The sequence below is a fragment of the Notechis scutatus genome, chromosome 2, assembly GCF_049901735.1.
Source record: "Notechis scutatus isolate UNSWTSFEM ecotype Mainland chromosome 2, rNotScu1.2, whole genome shotgun sequence".
Classification (NCBI taxonomy): Eukaryota; Metazoa; Chordata; class Lepidosauria; order Squamata; family Elapidae; genus Notechis; species Notechis scutatus.
Genome location: NC_142010.1, coordinates 261,441,670 through 261,467,426, shown reverse-complemented (window position 1 = coordinate 261,467,426; position 25,757 = coordinate 261,441,670). Strand labels below are relative to the sequence as shown.

General features: G+C 42.6%; 1 protein-coding gene across 2 annotated transcripts in view; it reads left to right on the top strand.

Annotated features, from left to right (window-relative positions):
- PIK3C3 (phosphatidylinositol 3-kinase catalytic subunit type 3) overlaps positions 1-25,757 on the top strand; it is a 124,583-nt gene that overhangs the window by 90,891 nt on the left and 7,935 nt on the right. For both annotated transcript variants that reach the window (XM_087958706.1, XM_087958705.1), the window contains one exon: positions 20,571-20,696. In XM_087958706.1, coding sequence (XP_087814832.1) covers positions 20,571-20,696 — 126 coding nt within the window. The remainder of the gene's footprint in view (positions 1-20,570; positions 20,697-25,757) is intronic.

Genomic DNA, 25,757 nt, shown 5'->3' with positions numbered 1-25,757 from the left:
ACAATAACAACAACAACAATAATAATTATAACTTGACATGGGCATGGCTTAAGATGGGAACCATCAAGAAAGAAACGAAAGGTTTTCTCAGGAACAAGCACTTTGCAACGACAAGTTGAAACCGTTTCACATTTAATATGTGAGTGCAGCAAAATCGCACAAACTGATTACAGAGCTAGACATGGCCGAGTTGCTAAATTAATCCACTGGTCATTATGTTAAAAAATATGATTTACCTGTATCTGAAAAGTCATGAGAGAAACAAAGTGAAAAAAAGTTGTCAAAAATGAGAAGGTGAAGATCTTGTGGGACTTTCGAGTACAAATAATAATAATAGTAGTAATAATAATAATAATAATAATAGTAGTAGTAGTAGTAGTAGAAAATGGTCCATCCTAATATTATTGCTCAAGAAAACCACATGGACATGTCTGTGGAAATACCAGACTTGTCTCCCAAAGAGGTATTCTTTTATTAAATTGTTCATTTCATCGATTTTGCTTAAATGGGATGGAAACATCACTAGAAATCACAAAGCTGTTTGCAGTAAGACTAACTGGACTCAAAGAAAAAGAATACTTGACTTGCAACAACATCCCGCCATCTAAAACTCATTGGAATGAGATGATTCTGTAGGGAGAAAAAAAATCAAAAGAGATGTGTTTGGTGCTTGGATTGATTTTCCCACTCACACCCCGCCCTCCTCAAAGCTTTAACAAGAAATCCATATATATTTTGAGAAACTCAAACAGGATAAAAATCCACTTTGCCTTGACCTGTAAAATTAAATTACCTGCTGGGGGCAGATGAAGTCCACAGCTCATTTTTTTCAGCCATAAGTTTGCTTTTACAGAAGTGGTAGGAAACATGCTGTGTTTCTAAGGTAAAGGTTTTCCTGTCCGGTTGTGTTGGACTCTAGGGGTGCTGCTCATCTCTGTTGGCCGCTGATCAGCTCTGTCGGACTATAGAGGGCGCTGCTCATCTCTGTTGGCCACTGATTATCTCCGTCAGACTATAGGGCACTGCTTATCTCTGTTGCTGCTCATCTCTGTTGGCTGCTGCTCATCTCTGTTGGCCACTGATTATCTCTCTCGGACTGTAGGTGGCACTGCTCATCTCTGTTGGCCTGTCGGACTGCTCATCTCTGTTGGCCACTGATTATCTCTGTCGGACTGTAGGGGGCACTGCTTATCTCTGTTGGCCACTGATTATCTCTGTCGGACTGTAGGGGGCACTGCTCATCTCTGTTGGCCACTGATTATCTCTGTCGGACTGTAGGGGGCACTGTTCATCTCTGTTGGCCGCTGCTCATCTTTGTTGGCCACTGTTGATATCTGATTATCTCTCTGTCGGACTGTAGGGGACACTGCTTATCTCTATTGGCCACTGATTATCTCTGTCGGACTGTAGGGGGCACTGTTCATCTCTGTTGGCCGCTGCTCATCTCTGTTGGCCACTGATTATCTCTGTTGGACTGTAGGGGCACTGCTCATCTCTGTTGGCCACTGATTATCTCTGTCGGACTGTAGGGGGCACTGCTTATCTCTGTTGGCTGCTGCTCATCTCTGTCAGACTATAGAGGGCGCTGCTCATCTCTGTTGGCCACTGATTATCTCTGTCGGACTGTAGGGGGCACTGCTTATCTCTGTTGGCTGCTGCTTATCTCTGTCGGACTGTAGGGGGCACTGCTTATCTCTGTTGGCCACTGATTATCTCTGTCGGACTGTAGGGGGCATTGCTTATCTCTGTTGGCTGCTGCTCACCTCTGTCGGACTGTAGAGGGCGCTGCTCATCTCTGTTGGCCACTGACTATCTCTTTTGGATTCTAGGGAGATAAAAGGCAGGGGGAGGAGATGAATAGACGTGGCAGACAACTATTCATCTTCAGGCTGGCCGGACTTTTAGCCTGCAAGATAAATTTTTGCCGGGGCTGCCAGCTCTCCTAATAAAGGAACCTTTTGAGTTCACGTCAGAGCGGTTGTCGTGTTTGGGGAGCTGGGTCAGAACACTTACATGTAATCAAAATTTGGACATTTGGTAAATGACTCGTGTTGATGACGGTTGTAGTGTCCTGGAGTCACGTGATCCCCCTTTTGCAACCTTTGGACAAGTAAAATCATTGGGGTAACCTGATTCATTTAACAAACGTGTTACTAACATGATTTACTTAACAGCTGTGTCAAGAAAGCTTGTAAAATGGGAGGGGGAGGGGGAGGAAGGGAGGGAAGAATGAAACAGGGAAAGGGAGAGAGGGAGGGAGGGAGGGAGGGAAGAAGGAAGGAAGGAAGGAAGGAAGGAAGGAAGGAAGGAAGGAAGGAAGGAAGGAAGGAAAGGGTTCTTTTATAATTATTTGGATGTTAGGAGCACATATCAAACTGTTGGAAGAAATATCCTTCTGGGTTCAGTTCCAAGTGGGGGAAAAGACACTGGAAACATGGAAAGATGGTTTAATGGCGGACAGGACCACACAGCTTGGAGCTCCAAAGTGAAAAGTATGATCACATGCTTCAAGATGTTGGGTGAAGGAAAAGAGAAGGAAGGGCCAAGATGCTGAGAGTCCCTGGGTTTTATGCCCTCTGTTGGGATTTGAATTTGAGCTTGTATTCTGATTGGTTGTCAGACTCCCATGGGGCCATGCAGGGGCAACTTTGTAGGCTGTCCTGAGTCCCAGGCTTGGTTGAGCCTTGCTGGAGGATGATGTAATTGCCCAGGCTTTGGGCAATTCCTATTGTAGCTCTACCTGATCTTTGTTATGTAAAATAGACTGGCCCAGGCCAGAGTAATGGTCCATTAGCAAAGGTGGGAGACTAAGTTTCTGGCTCTGGGTTTCTATTTTTCTTTTTAGGGGAAATATTCTGTCTTTTTAGTATATCCTAAAATATTTCATTTTCCTAGGAGAGAGAGTGGGTTTTAACTTCCACGAAAACCTAATCACAAGAGCACATCAAACTTAATGTCAATGCCACTTTCTCTGAAGACAGTTCACTCTATGCACTTTGATTGCTTTTAATGAAGACTACAGTTGCTATAGTGATCCAAGACATAGAAATATTTTGGTCGACAATTTCCTCCGTAATGCTTAAATATCAGTGGGTGCAAATTGGTCCATTTAAATGACAAAAGGGATTGGTAGAAGGAAATGAATGCTTTTATATTTCAGACATTTGATATCAAACCTCAGCTTTGAACACCCACAGAAGGAAGAGCAGTGCATAAATTTGCACTCAATTTCTGTGTTTGTTCGAAATAACTACAAAAAGGAAGGCTTTTTTTTCATCCCTGGAGGTGCCAAGGTCACAAGGGAAGAATCAGAAAACAACTACATCTAAATTTACTTGATTTCTCAGTTAGGGCATAATTTAAATGTTTTCCTTGCCAAAAAAAAAAAAAATGTATATAAGAGAGGGCAAATTCTCAGCTCATCTAGTGCTAAAAAAAACCACATTTCTCTTCCACGTTCAATACAGTTGCCGGCTCCTTTTCTGAACATCTGTGTACATATCTGAAGTATAACTCAGTTGCTTAAATTGGCATAGTTAATTCACTGGATTTTATCTGACCATATACATTTTTGTATGGCCAGAAGAAAAGGCCCTCTTTCAAAATTCCAAATAGAAATAGAAATAGAATAGGAATTGGAAGTCCAACCCCCTGCTTGGGCAAGAAACCTGTACCGTTTTAGACAAATGGTTACCCAATCTCTTCTAAAAAACTTCCAGTGTTGGAGCATTCACAACTTCTGGAGGCAAGTTGTTCCACTGATTAATTGTTCTGACTGTCAAGAAATGTATCCTTAGTTCTAGATTGTTTCTCTCTTTGATTAGTTTCCGCCCATTAGCTTCTTCTCTTATCCTCAGGTGCTTTGGAGAATAGCTTGACTCCCTCTTCTCTGAGGCAGCCCCTGAGATATTGGAAGACCTCTATCATGTCTCCCCTAGTCCTTCTTTTCATCGAACTAGACATACCCAATTCCACCAACTACTCTTTGTATGTTTTAGCCTTCAGACCCCTAATCAGGGGCTGGATTCTACCGGGTCAGACCGGTTCTATAGAACTGGTTGTTACGATTCTGCGCAGTTCAGAGAACCAGCAAATCGTGCCACTGGCTGGCCCCTCTCCACCCACTCACTCCTTACCTCGCATGCGTGCCATCCAGCTGATGCATTGTGCTTTCACCTGATTTTTGGTAAGTTGCTATTTTTCCTTCCCCACCCCCTGACCATCAGCTGTTCCAACTATCAGCTGTGCTGGGAGATTTAGATTAGCTAGAAAGCAGGATGTAGTCGGATTTCTTGCTTTCTAGCTAATCTAAAAGCAGAGCTGAATCTTTGTGAGAACTGAAGCTTCTGTTTTTCAGTGCAGACTCAGGTAGCAGATTGCAGAATGGTAAATCTCTGAGTGAATTGGGATTCTGGGTGCAACTCAATCTGCCTGCCTGCTTTGCCTGATTTTGGGTAAAAGTTGCTCTTTTTTATTAAAAATGCAATATTTACATACATGGTGTGTTGTGAGTTGATTTTATGAGTTTGCTTGCAAGCAAATTTTATGTGACAGACTCAGGCAGCAGATTGCAGAATGGTAGATTTCTAAGTGAATCTGTGATTCTGGGAGCAACTCAATCTGCTTGCCTGCTTTGCCTGATTTTGAGTAAAAATTACTCTTTTTTAAATAAAAAAATCAATATTTACATAAATATTTACATACAAGCCATGCCCAGCCAGTTATGTGACCACCAAGCCACACCCAGTCAGCAAGCCATGCCCACCCAGTCACATGACCAAGCCACACCCACAAATTAGGCCACGCCCACAGAACCAGTTGTTAAGAAATTTGAATCCCACCCCTGTCCCTAATCATTTTTGTTGCTCTTCTCTGCACTCTTTCTAGAGTCTCCTTTTTTTTTTTCAACAACTTTTTTACATATTGGAAGCAGAACTTGTGATTAACTTTTGTGAAAAGAAAGTTTTGGATTCGAATCTACAATTAGTCATCTAAAGAATTCACAGGGCGAGTTGCTTGAAGCAGAGGCAGATTTTATTTTGACAGCATAATGTGCAGTACAGTTAGTCCTCGACTTACAGTTAACTCCCAAATTATTATTGCTAAGTGAGACAGATATGAAGTGAATTTTGCCCCCATTTTTATGACTTTTCTTGCCACCATTGTTACGTGAATCACTGCAGTTGCTAAATAGTAACATGGTTGTTAAGTGAATCTGGCTTCCCCTGTGACTTTGCTTGTCAGAAGGTCACAAAATGTGAACACCTCACCCTGGGACAGTACAATCATCATAAATATGAATCGGTTGCCAAGAGTCTGAATTCTGATCATATGAGAGGCCACAATGATTGTTAAGTATGAAAAAATGATCATATGTCAATTTCTTCAGTACTGTTGTAACTTGGAATAGAATAGAATAGAATAGAACAGAATAGAATAGAATAGCATAGCATAGCATAGCATAGCATAGCATAGAATAGAATAGAATAGAATAGAATAGAATAGAACAGAACAGAACAGAACAGAACAGAACAGAACAGAATTCTTTGTTGGCCAAGTGTGATTGGACACACAAGGAATTTGTCTTTGGTGCAAATGCTCTCAGTGTACTTAAAAGAAAAGATACATTCGTCAAGAATCATCAGGTACAACACTTAATAATAGTCATGGGGTATAATAAGCAATCAAATCATAATAGGAAACAGTCAATAAAAATTGTAAGGATACAAGCGACAAAGTTACAGTCATACAGTCACAAGTGGGAGGGGATGGGTGATAAGGAGTGATGAGAAGATTAATAGTAATAGTAATGCAGACCTAGTAAATAGTTGAACAGTGTTGAGGGAACTATTTGTTTTAGCAGAGTGATGGCGTTCAGGAAAAAAACTGTCCTTGTCCCTAGTTGTTCTGATGTGCAATGCTCCATAGTGTCGTTTTGAGGGAAGGAGTTGAAACAGTTTATGTCCAGGATGTGAGAGGTCTGTAAATATTTTCACAGCCCTCTTTTTGACTCGTGCAGTATACAGGTCCTCAATGGAAGGCAGGTTGGTAGTAATTGTTTTTTCTGCAGTCCTAATTGTCCTCTGAAATCTGTGTCTGTCCTGTTGGGTTGCAGAACCAAATCAGACAGTTATAGAGGTGTAGATGACAGACTCAATCATTCCTCTGTAGAACTGCATCAGCAGCTCCTTGGGCAGTTTGAGCTTCCTGAGTTGGCGCAGAAAGAACATTCTTTGTGGTGCTTTTTTGATGCCGTTTTTGATGTTAGGTGTCCATTTTAGGACATGTGATATGATAGAACCTAGAAATTTGAAGGTCTTTACTGTTGATACTGTGTTATCTAGTATTGTAAGAGGTGGTAATATGGGAGGGAGTATGAACACTAATCGGTCACTAAACGAATTGTCATAAGTCGAGGACTACCTGTACAGCAATGGATGGTTGCAATGAAATTACAGGTTTGAAATCCAGGCTAGTTTCCTAAGAAAACCTCTCCTTTGTTCCTTCTAGCAGCAAAGTCCACTCTCTAGGAATTATTGGAAACTGCAATTATCTGGATGGCCAACAGGGGGCACTCGGTGGTTAGGCCCTCTGCTGGCCTTATGAGGTTTATCCATGCGTCATATCAATTGACCACCTGCTTAATTAACAGTTAGATGTGGCAATCACACAGAAGAAAGGGAGCTATGGTTTATTAGCAGACGTGACCTATGATATCCAGAAAGGAATGTGTTCCCAAATAGGCTGCCATCTTTGGCCAATTTTATCAATAACAGCAAAAAAGAATTGAAAGGAACCTTGGAAGTCTTCTAGATCAGTGGTCGCCAACTGGTGGGCTGGGGACCACGGGTGGTCCGCGAGAAAATTTTGGTGGTCCACAAAGAAATGTACCTCCCCCCAAAGCAATTAATCCAGGCTGCTCAGGAACACAAGGCTGCGCCACCCACATGGCCAACCCACCTGCTGGCTCCACCCTTCAGCCAAGCGCAAACCTTACCTTGAGAGTAGAGCCATGTGAGCTGGAACTGGAAGGTAAGGCCAACGGCGGGGGAGGGAAATCCGCCCCGGGGTGGCTTGCTGACATTGGTGGGAAAGTCGGTCCCATATTCCAGAGCTGCAGGAGTCACAGGACTGGCCCTTTGGTCATCCTGGAGCAGCTGCTCCTCCACCCGGGTGCACCGGCCTGCCATGGACTGGAGGAGCAGTTGCTCTGGGATGACCAAAGGGCCAGTCCTGTGACTACTGCAGCTCTGGAATATGGGACCGACTTTCCCACCAATGTCAGCAAGCCACCGTCAGTCAAAATTCATATTAGTGGTCCACGGGATTTGAAATTATGAGTTTGGTGGTCCCTGAGGTCCAAACGGTTGGCGACCCCTGTTCTAGTCCAACCTTTTGCTCAAGTGGGGAGACCCTATACTATACTGGACGAATGGCTGTCCAGTCTCTTCTTAAACACATCCAGTGTTGAAGTACCCACATCTTTTGAAGGCAAACTGTTCCACTGGTCAATTGTCCTCACTGTTAGAAAGTTTCTCCTTAATTCCAGGTCATTTTTTTCTTCTTGATTAGTTTCCATCCATTGTGTCTTGTCTTCTTGCCTTCTGGTTCTATGGAAAATAAGGTGACCCCTTTTCTTTGTGGCAGCCTGTCACGCTCCCGTTAGAGCCTGAATCTGTGGGGGAAGACGAGCTGGAACTGGAACCGACAGAGATTGAATAGTTGGCTTCAGGGGAAAATGGGGAAAGGTAGGGCCAGTCAGGCCAGGGCCTTTCAAGATTAAGACAGCTTGTAGCCAGGGAGGAACAGGGGCAGGATGTCCATGAGAGATAGAGCTCAGGCGATGAGCAACGACCACCCGCTCCTGATCCGAGAGCACGCAGAGTGGAGAGAAGGCGAGAACAGCGCAGACTGACCTGATTACTCGGGAGGAGACTGCCCTGCCCATCTTCAAAAGGCACACCTGGGGACTGAAACTTAAGGAGATGCTATGGGGAACAAATGCTGAATTCATAGAGCGTTGAGTGCCGACATTTGAACTTTCCATTGCATTCTTTCTGCACTGATTACCTGGACACTTCGCTTTCTGGATTCCTCAACTTGCCCTGCTGGATTACTTTCTTTGCAACCGTGGTGGGCTGGACTATTTGCAGCCAGAGGCTACTTGAAGTAGGTGTGGGTGTTTGTCATCACTTTGCTCTGGGACTTGCCATAAACATGGGAGCATTTGGGCCAGCTTTTATGCCTAGGGCAGGGCTAGAACTCACAGTCTCCTGGTAATTGGCCCCAAATCACCCAGCCATCTTTCATGCCTAAAGCGGAATTAGAACTCACTGTCTCCTGGTGATTAGCCCCAAGTCACCCATCTGGCTTTCATGCCTAAGGTGGGACTAGAACTCACTGTCTCCTGCTGATTGGCTCAAAGTCACACAGCCATCTTTCATACCCAGGTCAGGACTAGAACTCACCGTCTCCTGGTGATTGGTCTCAAGTCAGCCAACTAGCTTTCATGCCTAAAGCAGGGCTAGAACTCACAGTCTCCTGCTGATTGGCCCCAAGTCACCCATCTGGCTTTCATGCCTAAGGCGGGGCTAGAACTCACAGTCTCCTGCTGATTGGCCCAAAGTCACACAGTCATCATTCATACCCAGGTCAGGACTAGAACTCACCGTCTCCTGTTGATTGGTCTCAAGTCAGCCAACTAACTTTCATGCCTAAGGCAGGGCTAGAACTCACAGTCTCCTGGTGATTGGCCCCAAGTCACCCATCTAGCTTTCGTGCTTAAGGCAGGACTAGAACTCACTGTCTCCTGCTGATCGGCTCAAAGTCACACAGCCATCATTCATACCCAGGTCAGGACTAGAACTCACCGTCTCCTGGGGATTGGTCTCAAGTCAGCCAGCTAGCTTTCATGCCTAAGGCAGGACTAGAACTCACTGTCTCCTGCTGATCGGCTCAAAGTCACTCAGCCATCTTTCATACCCAGGTCAGGACTAGAACTCACCGTCTCCTGGGGATTGGTCTCAAGTCAGCCAGCTAGCTTTCATGCCTAAGGTGGGACTAGAACTCACAGTCTCCTGGTGATTGGCCCCAAATCACCCATCTGGCTTTCGTGCCTAAGGCGGGGCTAGAACTCACAGTCTCCTGGTGATTGGCTCAAAGTCACACAGCCATCTTTCATACCCAGGCCAGGACTAGAACTCACCGTCTCCTGGGGATTGGTCTCAAATCAGCCAGCTAGCTTTCATGCCTAAGGCGGGGCTAGAACTCACAGTCTCCTGGTGATTGGCCCCAAGTCACCCATCTAGCTTTCGTGCTTAAGGCAGGACTAGAACTCACTGTCTCCTGCTGATCGGCTCAAAGTCACACAGCCATCATTCATACCCAGGTCAGGACTAGAACTCACCGTCTCCTGTTGATTGACCCAATGTCACCTAGCTGGCTTTCATGCCTAGTGCAGGACATGAAATCACAACCTCCTGCTTTCTCGCCTGGTGCCCTACCCACTAGACCAAACTGCCTCTCAATATAGAGTTTAGCCTACCCAAGAAAAGGGCGGCTGACATATTATAAATAATTGATCTCCAGGTAATGCCTCGGAGCAAGAAACTTTACTCAGCCTTGTTCTCTTTTTCCTTGTTTCTTGACTTTCTTTCTTCTTCTTTTTTTTTAACCTAGCCAGTCTGCCTCATAGTTCAGCATGCGTCTTCCATAGTAAGCATGACCTTTTAATAAGAAAGCATCTGGGGATCAATGAGGCATGTGCAGCAGACAAAAGGAACACAGAAGCTCCTTGCTTTCAGCTTAAGACCGGACTTAATTTTTTCTCTTGCAGCGAGAGGGCACTCTTGCTCTGTCTCCAAAGCTGAAGAGGACAGATGATAAGGAAGCTGCCTTTGCTTTCTCTGGCAACCCAAATAATTCCACACTTGTGTCTTTAAACTCTTGAGGTTCTCCAGCTCGTTTGTTCTGACCTCAAAAAAAAAGGCTTCCCCAAAAGCACAAAGCCGACTTCCTCATCCCGATAAAACCCCTTTTTTATTTAGTTTACAGTGAATTCCTCTCCAGCAAAGTCCCAGACAACAGTCTTTCAAGAGATTTCATAACTACAGACCTTTATCAGGCTGGGAGAGCTGCCAGGGCCAATATCTTCCAGACGCCACTCTGTAGCAGACAATACTTGGCAAGAAGTCAGGAACAGATCTTCGCCCTAATGAATTGAACGAATTGTCTCCTGCAAACACCGCTCCCTTTTCGCTCCTCTTTTATTCCCTATGGGAGGGTCCATTCAACATCCACCTGTAGCTTTACTCCTGAGTCAACTCTTGTCCCTTAACTGTTCCCTTCATCTGGCAGCTCTGTGCATGCGCGCACTGGGAACAGGCTCCAGCTGTTCTTCTGCCCCACTGATCTCCAACTCTGAAGGCAGCTGATAACTGTCAGACAGCCTAGCCCCATCTCTGCCTCCGACGCAGAGCCCTCATCAGAGTCTTCCCCAGACTCCAGGACAGGCCCATTTTCCTCCCCAACCTCCTCACTGTCCGAATCTGCTGCTGGCGGGCCACAACATCCTTAGAAAAGAAGCAGCCATCCAAATTCAGCCATCCCAGAAGGAACTTGGCGAATATGGCAATGACAAATTCTCGTTCCTTGCTTTTCTGGGCGCTAATCATTTATTTCTCCGTCTTAATTATCAAACACCAGAGAGGAGGAAAGGCAAAGAGAAAATTGTAACTTAGCTCCTGCCGTTTCCTCTTCGCCTCCTTCAGCATCTCGGAAGGGTGGTGTTTTTCAGAGATAAGAGAAAGGAAACCTGAACAACAGGTAGTCCTCGAATTACAAACAAAATTAGGACCAACTTTTCTGGGGCTATGGCATTTGTTAAGTGAGTTTTGCCTCCTTCCTTGCCACAGTTGTTAAGGGAATCACTGCGGTCTATACGTTAGTTCAGTGATTCTGGTTTCCCCATTGACTTTACAAATTGACAGAGTTGGAAGGGACCTTGTAGGTCATCTAGTCCAACCCCCGCACAAGCAGGAGACCCTACACCATATTTTCTATTCTATTCCATTCCATTTTTTCAATGGCAAAAAAGATACAGTCCTCATACATGTACACTCCTGGGACGATGCTGGAGGACCAAAGATGATAAAAAGTGATGGAGTAACTGTCCCCTCCTGAATTGTGATCTTGAACATAGAATCATAGGGCTAGAAGAGACCTCAGAGGTCCTCTAGTCTAACCCTCTGCTCAAGGCAGGAGCCTTACTTCAACCTGGTCAAATGGTTGTCCAGCCTATTTTTGAAATCTCTCGTATCCTTGTTTGCTGGGGATAGCAGTGTTCCAGAATTTGAGGAGCTGCCACAAAGAGGAAGGGGCCAAACTATTTACCAAAGCACCAAAAAGGCAAAACAAGAACCAATGGATGGAAACTAATCAAGGAGAGACCCAACCTAGAACTAAGGAGAAATTTCCTGACAGTGAGAATAATTAATCAGTGGAACAACTTGCTCCAGAAGTTGTGGGTGCCCCATCACGGCAGGCTTTCAAGAAGAGACTGGACAGTAACTTGTCTGAAACAATATAGGGTTTCATGCCCGAGCAAGAGGTTGGACCAGATGACCTCCAAGTTCCCTTCCAACTCTGTTATTCTACGTTCTATGTTTTGCATTGCAAATTCATGACATGTCTAGGAAGTGGTTCATTGAAGTATCACCACAAGGATCTATAAATATGGTTATTTAGCAACAGGTACTGAAGCTTTCAGAGTGATTGACTAATAATTAGTTGTTTGAATGAAATATCTCGCTTAGGAACATTTATAAAAGGCTGTTGGACAAAGTTTGGATAGGATGTGAACATTCTCCTTTGTGTTTGTGAGTGAGTGAGTGTGTGTGTGTGTGTGTGTGTGTGTGTGTATAAAACTCCAAAGCTGTGACATATGGTCATTAAACATTGATACTAAATTGCCCCAAGGAGCTGAGGCAGGCATTGTTAGCTTCTGTCTGGAAAAAGAAAGAAAGCTAAATTTATTCTGCAGGTTCTTAATCCATTATTCCCCAGAGGCAGATTATTGCTTTATGGGCAGTCTTATGTCTGAAACCACACACACACACACACACACACACACACACACAAACAGAGAATCATGTACCTAGTTGGTTAGATGAACTGTGTCGGTTAGATAAATGTTAATTTTTTTCCTGTGTTGCTTGCTTCATGAGATCAAAGATGAACGGATTTGAACTCTTCCTGGTTTTTTTTGTTTTAATCTCTTTCTGCTTTGGTTAGATGTAGTTAAGTGAGCTATGGCTCACGTATATATCTACATCTATCTGTCTGTCTATCTATCTATCTATCTATCTATCTATCTATCTATCTATCTATCTATCTATCATCTATCTATTTACATTATATCCTGCCTTTATGATTTTTGCAAATGACTCAGGACAATGAATGTATATGACCATTGCTCTTTCGCTTTCTTTTTTCCTTCTTCTCTCTATCTTCCTTCCTTCCTTCCTTCCTTCCTTCCTTCCTTCCTTCCTTCCTTCCTTCCTTCCTTCCTACCTACCTACCTACCTACCTACCTACCTACCTACCTACCTACTCAACTATCTATATCTAACTACCCACATACCTATCTGTCGGTCTATCTATTTACATTATATCCTGCCTTTATGATTTTTGCAAATAACTCAGGGCAACAAACCTATATAACCATCCCTCCTTCCTTTTCATAGATAGATCGAATGAGTAGATAAGTAGGTAGATGGAGAGAGAGAGAGAGATGAGAGAGTTGGATAGATGTATGTATAGATGTATGTATGTATGGGTAGGTAGGTAGGTAGGTAAGTAGATGGAGAGAGACAGACGGATGGATAGATAGATAGATAGATAGATAGATAGATAGATAGATAGATAGATAGATAGATAGATAGATAGATAGATAGATAGACAGGTAGGTAGGTAGGTAGGTAGGTAGGTAGGTAGGTAGGTAGATAGGTAGAGTAGATAGGTAGAGTAGGTAAATAGGTAGACAGAGAGAGAGAAAGATAAAAGAGATGGATAGGTATGTAGGTAGGTAGGTAGGTAATGTAGATAGCAGTGAGGCTACTGAATGAATGAAGTCTATTTAAGCTACTCTTACTTACTGAAGCTAAGCTTTATTGAACCCGATTCACTGGTGTTTATTAAGCTGGCATCTTTAATAGTAAGTAAAACCAGCCTTGGCATCAGTAATTCCAGTGACTCTGGATTGATGGCCACATATGGATAAGCAAATTCAGTAGAAAAATGATGAAAGGCTTATTTTGTTTCAATGCCCTGGAGAATCTTTGCTTGAGGAGGGAGCTGCATTATCTGGGATCTTGCGAGCTGTTGAACAAAATTTGCGGTTCAGGCTGACACTAATGGAAAGCATCCCAGGAAGGTGCGATGTGTATCAGTTTAAAAAGCTGTCTTTGCAGTTACTGTGTCTTCTAAGACCCGCTAAAGCCTTGGAAAATCACTTTCTTTTTTCTGTATTATCTGATAGTATGTCCCACATGTTGTATCTTCTGTGCTTAGTTTGAATTTATTCAGACGGTGTTCTGTCCTCACTACACGTTAGTCTGTGTGCAGCTCGACATGCAGCTAAACCCACCTATCCTCCAATAAAACAGACCGTGTGTGTAGATCTGGATGCTTTATTGAAAGAACAGGATATGGTGAAGTAGGGAAAATAGGGATAGATAGATAGATAGATAGATAGATAGATAGATAGATAGATAGATAGATAGATAGATAGATAGATAGATAAAGAAAGAAAGAAAGAAAGAAAGAAAGAAAGAAAGAAAGAAAGAAAGAAAGAAAGAAAGAAAGAAAGAAAGAAAGAAAGAAAGAAAGAAAGAATACTTTACTAGCCAAGTGTGATTGGACACACAAGGAATTTGTCTTGGTGTAAATACTCTCATAAAAGTCAAGAATCATAAGGTATGATACTTCATGATAGTCATAGCAATCAAATCATACTAGGAAACAGTCAATATAAATCGTAAGTATACAAGCGACCAAGTTACAGTCATACAGTCACAAGTGGGAGGGGATGGGTGATAAGGAGGGATGAGAAGATTAACAGTAACAGTAGTGCAGACTTTGTCATAGTTGAACAGGATTGACGGAATTATTTGTTTAGCAGAGTGATGGCTTTCGGGGGAAAACTGTTCTTGTGTCTAGTTGTTCTGGTGTGCAATGCTGTATAGTGTCGTTTTGAGGGAAGGAGTTGAAACAGTTTATGTCTGGGATGTGAGGGGTCTGTAGATATTTTCACAGCCCTCTTTTTGACTCGTGCAGTATACAGGTCCTCAATGGAAGGCAGGTTGGTAGTAATTGTTTTTTCTGCAGTCCTAATTACTCTCTGAAGTCTGTGTCTGTCCTGTTGGGTTGCAGAACCAAACCAGACAGTTTTAGAAGTGCAGAGGACAGACTCCATCATTCCTCTGTAGAACTGGATCAGCAGCTCCTTGGGCAGTTTGAGCTTTCTGAGTTGGCGCAGAAAGAACATTTTTTGTTGTGCTTTTTTGAGGATGTTTTTGATGTTAGGTGTCCATTTTAGGTCATGTGATATAGCAGAACCTAGAAATTTGAAGGTCTCTACTGTTGATACTGTCTTGTCTAGTATTGTAAGGGGTGGCAGTATGGGAGGGTTTCTTCTAAAGTCTACCACCATTTCTACGGTTTTGAGTGTGTTCAGTTCCAAATTGTTCCAGTTACACCACGAAACAAGTTGTATAACCTCCAGTCTGTATGTGGATTTGTCGTCTCGAATGAGACCAATCACTGTTGTGTCATCAGCAAACTTCAGTATTTTAACAGATGGATCATTTGAGATGCAGTCATTGGTATATAGGGAGAAGAGAAGTGGAGAAAGCACACAGCCTTGGGAGTGCCCTGTGCTGATTGTACAGGTATCGGATGTGATTCCGCCTAGCTTCACCTGCCGCTTCCTGTCTGTTAGGAAGCTTATGATCCACTTACAAGTGTGTTCAGATACCGCTAGTTGGTTTAATTTACTTAGAAGTGTGTCTGGAATGATGATATTGAATGCTGAACTGAACTCTACAAAGAGGATACATACAATGAGATCCAAATCCAAGATTGAGCAGTATTGAGTTATTGCTGAACACAGCAATTAATAAATACAAGCAATTTAAATCTCATCAGCTATGCTGTGTGTGTGGGATGTGGATTGGTCCTTGGATGACCATGCGCCACAGATTCTTTTTTGTGCTTCTGTCTTCTCCAAATGCTAAAGGAAATGGAATCTGGCTTCCCAGTGTGCACTTGTTTTGAGAGTACGGGTTGATGGATAACTGGGTTGGGTCAGCTTCAAACAATATACTTGGTATTTGTCTCTCCAGACACTAGAGAGGGCTAGAGAGCAACAACAGTATATAAAGATCATATGTTGGGGCATGACAGATGGACTTTAGTGAAAAATAGTCTTGCCAGAGACTTCTGAGATTTTAGCTATCATAATCGTCTACATAGATACTTAGTGTCTGGGAAATGTAGAGACAGGTAGTCCTCAACTTATAACCACTCCCTTCCAGCACTGATGATGTTAAGTAGTTGGGTGATGAAGCGTCTGCAAGAAACAGCCAAGCTCACAGTCACCAAGGACCACACAGTCCTCTTCCTCCTCCTCTTCCTTCTCCTCCTCCTGCTCCTTTCCACACACCTCACTTTCTTCTAGCACTGATCAGGTTACCTAGTTGGGTCCTAAAACGTCTGCAAGAAAACAACCAAGGGCCAGAGAGCACCAAAGACGCCACAGTTCAACCCTGAGCTGCAAAAATTTTCTTCTGTTGCTAATCAAAGTTTATCCATCTTAACAAGATCTGTCAACTTCACCAGTCATTCCTCCCTAGCGGATAGCATCAAATCTTTCCATACCTATATATTTAAAAACGCCACTGCAGGAATCCTAGGCTGAAATAATCTACTGTGACTTTTTTCTAACTGTTTTATCCATCAAACCTAAGGAGGAAAAGTTCTGTCTACAATTGAAAAGATTGAATTATCATTCTTTATGTCTGCAACTAATATTGGACCAATAACTTGTAATCTTCAATTTTCCTCTGGCCTTCCACTTTATTGTCAGGAAATACAAATGGTTCAAAATCTATACCTAATTAGATGCTATTGGAAAGATAATTGTAACAGCCTCTGTAGAAGCACTGCAGAAATTATATCTCAATTTCTTTATCTTCTTCTCCTTCTAAGACACTGTTTATTAGGAAGGCATTTATATTCTTAACTGCTATCTAAATGAAGGTCTAGTTTTAATAGAAAGTCACAAACATACAAAATCCCAAGTATGCAAAATGCCATCTGTGAATTGTATACTTGAATCCTGCCTTCCTCACTTGCTGTTTTATTTTGGATTTGTGCTAAAATGCTTCGACAAATGCTCAGACTCAAAACAAAACCATCTGTGTTCTTCATAGAACATACAATAATAAAGTTGGAAGGGACCCTTGGAGGTCTTCTAGTCCAACCCCCTGCTCAAGCAGGAGACCCTATACTGTTCCAGACAAATGGTTCCCCGGTCTCTTTGTTTAACAGATTAACAGAGTTGGAAAGGACCTTGTAGGTCATCTAGTCCAACCCCCACCCAAGCAGGAGATCCTACACCATTTCCGACAAACCTTAATCTTAGACAAACCTTTAACCTTAGACTGTCTACTATTGACCTCACCCCTTTCCTAAGAGGTCTGTAGGGGGCGTGCATAAGCGCACCAACATGCCTACCTTTCCTGTCCTATTGTTTCTTTTATTTTTCTTATATGTACCCATTTCAAGTATTCATAACTATGTATATACTTATACCTATTATCTTGTAAGCGATTGACAAATCAAAATAAATAAAATAAATAAATAAATGGCAGTCCAATCTCTTCTTGAAAGTCTCAAGTGATAAAGCTCCCACAACTTCCGAGGGCAACTTCTGTTCCATGGGTTGATTGTTCTCACTGTCAGAAAAATTTCTCCTTATTTCCAGGTTGAATCTCTCCTTGATCAGTTTCCATCCATTATTCCTTGTCTGGCCTTCGAGTGCTTTAGAAAATAGGTTGACCCCTTTCTCCTCTCTGTGGCAGCCCCTCAAATATTTCAACACTGCTATCCTGTCTCCCCTGGTCCTTCTCTTCCCTAGACTAGCCAGGCCCAGTTCCTGTAACCATTCTTCATATGTTTTAGTCTCCAGTCCCCTCATCATCCTGGTTGCTCTTCTCTGTACTTTTTCCACAGCCTCAACATCTTTTTTATAGCGTGGTGACCAAAACTGGATGCAGTAGTTTAGGTATGGTTGTCAGCGTTCCAGCGAACCTCCATTCCAATCAGTAACTCCGAGACAAGCATAATCTCTTTATTAGTACCTTTATTAGAATAGCACGTGGCACATCTGTAGAATCTCAAAACTAAAAGTTTTCCGGACTTCCCACAATGTCCCAAACTACAATCCGTTCCCTTTTCTCCCATGATCACATCACATGGACCAATCACGATCTGTCCCAGTGTAAGATCCTTTTTTCTCTGCTGCGCCACACTTAATAACATCGAACTAAGAAAAGAATCTTATTTTGTCTACTTAGAGCTGCTCAATTGAAATCACACACACCCCTCCCACTTTCTCAGGCTATGTGGCAGCGTGGAGTATGGCTTCCAAAGCTAACAGGTCTTATTAAGGCCTTATAGTATTAGTACCTTAGTGGAGGCTTTTTGAAAGGCTCCAGTGATGGAGCACCCACACCTTCTGAGGGCAAGTCCTTCCATTGGTTAATTGTTCTCACTAGCAAGAAATTTATCCTTCGTTCTTTTTTAAAAAAAATATAGTTTATTAATTTTTACAGTTAAAACCAGTCACAGTACATACACAAATAAGCAAAAGAAAGGAAAAGAAGGAAAGGAGGAGAGGAAGAGAGGGAAAGAATTGGGAAAGGAAAGAAAAAGAAAGGGGGAAGAAAGAAAGAAAGAAAGAAAGAAAGAAAGAAAGAAAGAAAGAAAGAAAGAAAGAAAGAAAGAAAGAAAGAAAGAAAGAAAGAAAGAAAGAAAGGTTACAAGGTTAAAAGTATTCTTATTTTAGCAGATTAGCCTTCGCTCAACACTGGAAACAACATCAAACTCCATCAGAAGAAATGATTATTGAAAAAATCTCAAAATGCTACGAAATGGATAAATTGACTTTGGCGCTAAAAAACAAAGACACTTCACTATACTACGATGGCTGGAATTGTTGGTATAATTGGATTGACCAAAGATAAATTATATATCATAAGGCATAAAAGAAAAGTATCAACCCATAATAACAAGGTAGCGATATAAGTAAAAAACAGGTGTGGTTATATGACACAAGTTAAGGTTATGAAAACAAAAGAACAGTCTTGCAAACTGTTAAAAAAAAATTTTTTTTTATCCTTTGTTCTAAGTTGGTTATCTCCTTGGTTAGTTTCCAGACGTTGTTTCTTATTTTGCCTTTTGGTACTTTGGAAAATAGTTTCCCACCCACCCCAACCTCTCAAAGGTTGCCACAAAGAAGAGGGAGTCAACCTATTCCCCGAAGCACCTGAAGGCAGGACAAGAAGCAACGGATGGAAACTGAACAAAGAGAGAAGCAACTTAGAACTAAGGAGAAATTTCTTGACAGTTAGAACAATTAATCAGTGGAACAACTTGCCACCAGAAGTTGTGGATGCTCCAACACTGGAAGCTTTTGAGAAGAGATTAGACGACAATTGTCTGAAATGGTATAAGGTTTCCTGCCTAAGCAGGGGGTTGGACTAGAAGACCTCCAGGATCTCTTCCAACTCTGTTACTCTCTTATTCTCCAATATTTTGATCTGCCTTGTAGGACATTTTCTAAATGGAATCTGCCCTTATTCATCTTGATCTTACAGTGACCTCCCAAAGAAATAGTCTCCTGCCAATTTCTCCCTTTCTTAATTGAATTGCACGTTAATTGCAGATTTCCTTGAAGCAACAGAGGTTGCAACCAATTTAGCAGTACGGATACATAACTGAGTCTTTTCTTTACTTATTCTGTTCTACAAGGCAATCAAAGCAATGTGTGCATATCTATCTGTCTGTGACACATACATACAACAGCTCGCCCTCAACTTAGAACCTTAAAGGGGTCTACCCGTTATGGTCATAAAGCGAGTCCTTTCCTTTCTTTCTTTCATTGTTTCTTCCTTCCCTCTCTTTTCCTTCCTTCCTTCCTTCCTTCCTTCCTTCCTTCCTTCCTTCCTTCCTTCCTTCCTTCCTTCCTTCCTTCCTTCCTTCCTTCCTTCCTTCCTTCCTTCCTTTTCATTTCTGCAGGGAGAACAGAGAAAATTGTGTGATTTTCTGTCTGGTTCTGTCACTGTGGATGAGAATAGTTTTAGGACTGAAAGAGAATGAACGATACATGGTTAAGAGACTTACAGTAGTAAGTTGTACGAAGGAGGCATCTTATTGTACAGATAATTGATTTTAAATTAACAAATGTTTACCTATTGTCCTGCTTTTAGCCTTTTTTGGAGTGTGGTTGCTGGTGTGTGTGTGTGTGTGTGTGTGTAATCTCTATACATATATCCATACATATATGCACATTTGTACACATATAGAAATGTCTGACTTGTGCAATTTATGGGGGGTGTACATACACAAGGTTGGATTTCTGCTGGAATTGGTGACTCTAGATTGACACCGTGAGTTAGGTGAGCATAATATGGATTTTTTGCTTGCATTTTAGATAGAAGATAGATAGATAGATAGATAGATAGATAGATAGATAGATAGATAGATAGAATGGATAGATAGATAGATAGATAGATAGATAGATAGATAGATAGATAGATAGATAGATAGATAGATAGATGATAGTTAGATAGATAGATAAATGATAGATAGATAGATAGATAGATAGATGTGAGATTGCTAGATAGATGCGAGATAGATAGATGAGAGAGAGAGATGAGAGAGAGATGATAGAAAGATAGATGAGAGATAGATAAATGAGAGAGAGATGATGATAGATAGGAAAGAGAGATGAGAGATAGATAAGAGATTGATAGATCGATAGATTGATAGATCTAGATTCTAGGTCAATAGATAGATGAGCGAGCGAGCGAGAGATGATAGATAATAGATGAGAGAGAAAGATAATTAAATACATAGCTACATTACATTATATACATACATACATGAGACAGGCAGGCAGGCAGGCAGGCAGGCAGACAGACAGACAGACAGACAGAATATTTGTAGCTCAGAAGTCATGTAGTGTCCTTGATGCCTTTGAGCTTGCTTGTTTTGTGTGGACCTTTCATTATCCAATTAGGAAATGTATTTTTAGCACCAATGGTGTAACCTAATTGAATAATGAAACATCCACACAAAAAAACAACTAAGCTCAGAGAACATCAAGGACAAGAAAAAGAATGTGAAAGAGAAAGGGAGACAGAGAGATTAAAATTTTCTGCCCCTTTTGTGGAGATGATCCTCAATTCAGAATCATCTTCTAGGTCCTTCATTCTCACTCTTCTCAGGTTCAGGACAAGTTCCGTCTGGACCTGTCTGATGAGGAAGCTGTCCACTACATGCAGAGCCTGATTGACGAGAGCGTCCATGCCCTTTTTGCAGCGATGGTGGAACAGATCCACAAGTTTGCTCAGGTAAGAACTTCATCAAGAATCTCCTAGAAACAAGAAGTTTTGGGTCTCCTCTTTCCTCATCTAACAGAATTAAGGATTGCCATCAGGAAGGCAACCCTATTCTCTCCTCAGAACAGCGATGGCTAATCCCCCAGATCAAACATAGACACCCCCCCCCAAAATGTTTGATATGAAGTCTTTATGAGGTAACGCTGCTAGAATTCAGCATCAAAGTGGTTAATGGTCATTGGGGCACTTCTTTCCCCTCCCTCAAAATTAGGAGTGAATAGGAACGGGAGACCTTCTGGAATGTTCTCTCTTGTGTTTCTCCTTGTCGGATTGTCGAGGCATATTCGAGGAAACACTTCAATAAAAAAACTTGAATACAAAAATTAAGAGATAAGGTACAGATCTTGAAAACTGCAAGGGTAACTTCCAGCTCTCTTTTATGTGTGAGTCCATTAAAGCACAGCTTTATTATGTTTATAAATAATTCACCATGGTGAAGATATCCAACGCACCTTCCTCCTTCTGTTTTCCCCACAACAACAACCCTGTGAGGTGAGTTGGGGCTATAAGAAAGGGGCTGAATGGTCTCCTGGTGATTGGCCCAAAGTCACCCAGCAGCTTTCATGTCTAAGGCATGATTGGAATGCACTGTTTTCTAGTGATTGGTCCAAAGTCACCCAACTGGCTTTCATGGCTAAGGCAGGACTAGAACTCACAGTCTCCTGGTGATTGGCCCAAATTCACCTAGCCAATTTTCATGCCTAAGGTGGGACTAGAACTCACAGCCTCTTGGTGATTGGCTCCACTCCTCTACTGCGTTGTAGAATACCTTATGCCACCAGACTTGAAATTCTAGAACTAGAAAACCTTGAATTACGCCGCCTTCGGTCTGATTTAAGCATGGTATATAAAATCATACATTGCAATGTCCTACATGTCAATGAATACTTCAGCTTCAACCATAACAACACAAGAGCACACAATAGATACAAACTCAAAGTTAACCGCACCAAACTTGATTGCAGGAAATACGACTTCAGCAATAGAGTGGTCAATGTCTGGAATACTCTACCTGACTCTGTGGTTTTTTCCCAAACCCCAAAAACTTTAACCTTAGACTGTCTACTATTGACCTCACCCCTTTCCTAAGAGGTCTGTAGGGGCGTGCATAAGCGCACCAACGTGTCTACCGTCCCTGTCCTATTGTTTCTCTTATTCTTCTTTTATTTTTCTTATATGTACCCATTTCATGTATTCACAACTATGTATACACTTATACTTATTATCTTGTAAACAATTGGCAAATCAAATAAATAATAAATAAATAAATAAATAAATAAATAAATAAGTAAGTAAGTAAGTAAGTAAGTAAGTAAGTAAGTAAATAAATAATTAAATAAATAATTAAATAAATAAATAAATAAATAAATAAATAAATAAATAAATAAATAAATAAATAAATAATATCATCCAGGTGGCTTTCACAGGACTTGTTGTTAGTTGTTGTTAGTTGTGAAGTCATGTCTGACCCATTGTGACCCCATGGACAACGTTCCTCCAGGCCTTCCTGTCCTCTACCATCTTCTGGAGTCCATTTAAGCTCATGCCAACTGCTTCGGTGACTCCATCCAGCCACCTCCTTCTCTGCCGTCCCCTTCTTCTTCTTTTCCCCTCAACCGTTCCCAGCATTAGGCTCTTCTCCAGTGAGTCCTTCCTTCTCATGAGGTGGCCAAAGTCTTTGAGTTTCATCTTTAGGATCTGGCCTTCTAAAGAGAAATCAGGGTTGATCTCATCTAGGACTGACCGGTTGGATCGCCTTGCACTCCAAGGGACTTGCAGGAGTCTTCTCCTTCAGCACCAGAGTTCAAAGGCCTCCATTCTTTGGCGCTCAGCCTTCCTTATCGTCCAACTTTCACAACCATGCATTGCAATTTTGAAAACCAGGACTACAACTCCCAATCTCCCAGAGACAAAATTCATTGCAAAGATATTTCTTCTTGTTCTGCTGTTCTACCGAGGCTCAGAGGCTCTTCATAACATTCATTTGCATTCTTTCAGAGAGTTGCTTTGGCTACCTGGAGGTTTATCTGTCTCCTGAGGGTCACCGGGTGGCCTCAACAATTCTCTAAAAGAATGCAAATGACCAACTGTCTAGAACAGTGGTTGGGGAACAGGGGTAAATTACCCCAAATGGGGTAAAACTGAAAATCCTGGGGTAATGAGGACGGTCGCAGCTGGCGCGACCGTTCATTACCCCCAGGCATTTTATTTCCGACATTCTGTTCGCCTTCGGTGAATGCTGCTGGGATCGGGAATCAAGGACACAAATGAGAGAAGGGGAGGGAGGAAGCAACGGAAGCCTGTCCTGCTCTCTGGCTCAGCAGCTTCGGTTTCCCGCCTTTCCTCTCTCAGTCGCCTCTCGCTCCTCCACCTGGGTGAACGGGCGCTTCGGAGAAGCTGCGCCCGAAACCACCAGAAACTAAGGCAGGCAGGCAGAACGGAGGATTGAACCGTGGCGGCGGGTGGGGGTGAACGGGCGTTTTGGGAAGCTGCGCCGACAGGAAAAGCCACCCTGCCGGCTTTTTGAAGCAGTTTCTTCCTGGGCTGGTGAGGAGTGAGAGAGCGACTGAGAGAGGAACGAGGCAGACACCTGAGGGATGAGGCTGAGGGAGGGAGGGAGACACCTGAGGAATGGGGCTGAGGGAGGGAGGGAGACACCTGAGGGATGGGGCTGAGGGAGGGAGGGAGACACCTGAGGGATGGGGCTGATGAAGGCAGGGCCGAGAGGCGAGGCTTCTCAGCCGTCCTGCAGGGACTATCTGTCGCTCAGGGTTGCAATGAGGAGGCATTGGCGTTCCCTGAATCTTGGAGTTTGCTGGCAGACGTTTTACTCTCGACTAGGTAACAACATCAGATGTTACCTAGTCAGATAATGAAACGTCTGCAAGCAAACCACCAAACTCGGACTCTTTCTTCTCCTCCTCCCCCGGTCCTTGAAAAAGTGTTTCTGAGTGAAACTGGTCCCTGGCACAAAAAGGTTGGGGACCACTGGTTTACATACAAATAGTGTATGATTTCCTTCCTTTCAAATCAAGGGGGTAACGTCGGCGTTTATAAATTTTTTTGGGGGGTAAAAGGTAAAAAAGTTCCCTGACCCCTGGTCTAGAAGGAGTATAAATCCTTCCATTCCCCACCCTCCAGTCAGAGCTGAAGAAGCTTCTTGGATGAGAAGCGAAACATCTTCAGAGAAAAACCAGAAAGTCCAGTTGCCTCAGACCTGGATGACAGAGAACCTCCATAGATATTTTCCTATGTGTTTACTCTTGGTTCTGCCTGGCAGGTTTCTTCTTTTAATTAGAAGGACAATCAATTGTTGCTTTAATTCCTCCACAAAGTGACTCCTGAAGTTGACAGTTTCTACAAGAACAGATACTTATTAAAACCTCTTATCTGAACCAGCGTAACCAACCGTCATGCTGATTTTTGTTTCGCCCTATGGTTTATGAGTCTCTCTTCCTTCCCACTCCAATGACCACCAACCCTAAATAAATATATAGGATTCCTGATTTGATATCAAGTTTAATTAAGTGAAAAACCTCACTGGAAGCCGCATTTTTGTTACTGGCGGTTTTCTAACGCTGTATTATGACCAGCACAGCAATGCATGTTAGTTTCTTATTGGGAACTATTCTCCAAGATAATCCCAATGGTGTTTTTTTTTTTTTTTCAAGAGGCAACCGGACCTTCTGTTTTTTCTTTGATGACATTTAGCTTCTCATCCAAGGAGCTTCTTCAGCTCTTACTGGATGGTGCAGTATGGAAGAATTTATGTTCCTTGTGGACAGCTGGTCATTTGCATCCTTTTAGAAAGTCATTGAAGCCACTAGGAGATTTATCTGTGTCCTCAGGGTCACCTGAGTAGTGCAAAAGGGTGTGGAGCTGGATGATGCCGTATGCCTCCCCTCTCTGTTGAGAGAAGGCTGTTCAGTTTTGATACAGATAGATCAATGACTCTCTAAAAGAATGCAAATGATGATGATGCTGTTGTCCCAAATCATTGGCCATTGTCTTAACTTATTTACACAAAATGTGAGCTTGCAGGAGATGAGCTGGAAGGTGAGATTAAACGTGTCATCAGTTTGGAATCATTGTGCAGCCACAAGAGACCCAAATCCTGGTCCCCATGAATTCTGTTGACCCTTACATAGTGCCAGTTTAGCTGTGATTGTTACTTGACCACATTCTGATGTGTTGGTCTCTCTCATGTTTCCTCTTCCCGCCATATGTATATTCAAAATGGACAGTGATGAAGGAATATATATATATATATATATATGCTTGCACTGGCACTAAGTCGAAAGCACCAGCCTGAAGATGGCGCAGTGGACCTCGCCGAACGCTGCTAGATACTTTGATTTACTGGGAGAAAACTCGAATAACCAAAGATCCACATACATATACCGCGAGAACCTCAGAAAACATATATATATATATATATATATATATATATATATATTTGTTTTCTGAGGTTCTCATGGGTATTTGTATGTGGATCTTTGGTTATTCGGTTTTCTCCCGCGTAAGATTGGAAGTATCTAGGCAACGTTCGATGAAGTCTCATTCATCATCTTCAGGCTTCTGTCTTCAGCTCTGTGCTTCTCAGAGTGATGTGAACTTGCAGCTGCTTCTTCCTTTTAACTGCTAGTGGGGTGTGACTTGATTGGGTGGGGGCTTGGCTGTGTTCTGATTGGGTGGGGGTGTGTTCTCATTGGTTGGGGTTTGGCTGTGTTCTGATTGGTTGGGGTTGGCCATGTTCTGATTGGCTGGAGGTGTGTTCTGTTCAGGTGGGGGCTTGGTTGTGCTCAGGTTGGTCTTAGTTACTGGGGATTTGAGCTGGTGAGCTGTGATCTTGCTGTTTGGCTTCGAGTTCGTGGTCGTGCTGCATCTTCATGGTGGGGGTCAGTTCTGCCTCATGTATGGCTCAGAGGGGTTTGAAGTGGGTAGTGATGCAGCTGCAGTGCGGCTTCTGGTCTATGGTCGTGTCTCATCTTCTGTGTGGGTGTGAGTCTGCTT